This window comes from Apaloderma vittatum, unplaced genomic scaffold, assembly GCF_000703405.1.
Source record: "Apaloderma vittatum isolate BGI_N311 unplaced genomic scaffold, ASM70340v1 scaffold6013, whole genome shotgun sequence".
Taxonomy (NCBI): Eukaryota; Metazoa; Chordata; class Aves; order Trogoniformes; family Trogonidae; genus Apaloderma; species Apaloderma vittatum.
This window is the reverse complement of record NW_009709692.1, coordinates 3,595-5,454: the sequence shown is the minus strand read 5'-3', so window position 1 is coordinate 5,454 and position 1,860 is coordinate 3,595. Positions and strand designations below refer to the sequence as shown.

At 34.8% G+C, this 1,860-nt stretch overlaps 1 protein-coding gene across 1 annotated transcript; it reads right to left on the bottom strand.

The window, feature by feature from the left end:
- Positions 1 to 351: 351 nt before the first annotated feature.
- Positions 352 to 530, bottom strand: GLRX5 (glutaredoxin 5; the record flags this gene model as incomplete). The annotated part of the gene is made up of 1 exon (XM_009867012.1): positions 352 to 530. A coding segment is annotated over one exon (179 nt), but the record flags the coding sequence as incomplete, so codon positions are not given.
- Positions 531 to 1,860: the final 1,330 nt, after the last annotated feature.

Below are 1,860 nucleotides of genomic sequence, written 5' to 3'. Positions count from 1 at the left end.
ACAGAGAAACACACACTCAAAAGGCATAAAAATATTATTAGTTCTTTTGGTTTACTCCCACCTCCATCGAGAACAGAATGTTTTTAGAAATTAAGTTTTTCCTTTTATGAACACAAATTTCCATAAACGTATCCTTTGCAGTGCAGTGGTTATACTCAAATTTTCACAATATCTATAAAACAAAATTCCAAGAGCACTAAATTTACCATGAGCTAACAGACATTCACAGATAAATCTTAGTGTCAGTTCAGAAAGATGCCTTGTTTGAGCTAACATATGTAAGGCTTTACTGGTAACAAGTTCTTATCGAAGATTTGCTTTATTCCTGCACAGCATCTTTTTTTGCTCATTTTACTTTTTGTCTTGGTCTTTTTCTGCATCCAGAAGTGCTGAACGAATTCCAAGCTTCTTCAGCTCTTCTACAAGATCTCCATTCTGATGCATCTGGAGGAGTATATCACAGCCACCAACGAATTCACCATTGAGGTATACTTGTGGGATGGTAGGCCAGTTAGAGTAGTCTTTTATTCCTGCACAGGAAAAGAAAAATAAAAAATTAAAAGTTTTCCCCCCCTTCTCCAAATAGAATGGTATTTTAAACGGAATACATTGCTTCCACCTGTCAGCACTACTGATACTTTTATTTCTTTCCCGCTGAGGCAAGAATTTGTCTATGTAACAGGAACGCTATCAGAAAAACTATGTTAAAGTTAGGTTTGGTTCTCACTTCAACTCAAAGATATGGGTTGAAAGATACAGAGTCAGCTCCTACACTGACTTCAATGTAGTGTCTCTTTTCCCTTCCAGGAAACAAGCAAATATGATTTTTCAATCAATTAAAGAAATGAGAAGTATCAAAAAATATTGAGAAATGTTTAGATTCAATCATTCTTTATACTTCCCAAAGGGACTTGAAAATATTTTATGTTCTTAGTGAATTCACAGTTAACCTTACTATCACAATTTCAATTGCAAGAACATTTGCCCCTCTAGAATTTCAAATGGCTTTATCTTTCATTGCCAGATGTTACAGCACATGGGAGGGGCACAAAGGCCGAAGTCACTTTAAAAGTACTCAAACAAAAAAGAGCCCGAGTCACAATTACGAAGTATAGAATTACAGTTTAAAGCTATACTTCATAGAAAACAAATGTAAGACCATTCAAAAATAGTAACTGATACCGGTATAAATTGAATTCAAACTTGCACTTAAAGACATCGCACAAAAAATTATACAGAAGAGCCACTCTATCTAATTTGCCACTTTTTAAATGAGGCAACGTACAAAGCTGTTATTTCTGCAGCAGAGGAGACACTTAAATTCTACATCTTTGTGCTCTTGTACCAAGTTCACCAGCACTTGCTTAGATACCAAGTTTTGAATTCAACATTTTCATACATTTTCAATATACAATGCCTGGAATTTTTCTACCAAAGGCATGAAAGCCCATTTGGCAAATTTAAGCCTGCAGACAACAGGGGTGCCTTTTCAGATCATCAGAGCCCATTCACCTTGGAAGTCAGCCCTCTACACAGCTTTAGTATGAGCTGTCAATGTACTAACAGCAAATATTAGACCTGTATAGCAGAAAACTGAAGGAAAGTTGCTTTCCCCTTAGAAAACATTTTGACTTCTAAAGATTGTAAAGGTAAAATCCAAAATACGTGAGGTAAAAAAAACCAAAAAAACAAATTATGCTTACTTTATTGGAACATAAACCACTTTCTTTTTAATATATATCCGTAAGTGTATAAATATGCAATAGGATTATAACACTAATGCATGAAAGATGAAAGAGAGCTAATAATTCCCCTTAGTCAAACACCAGTGTGTTTAAAAACATCCACTAACATAACAGT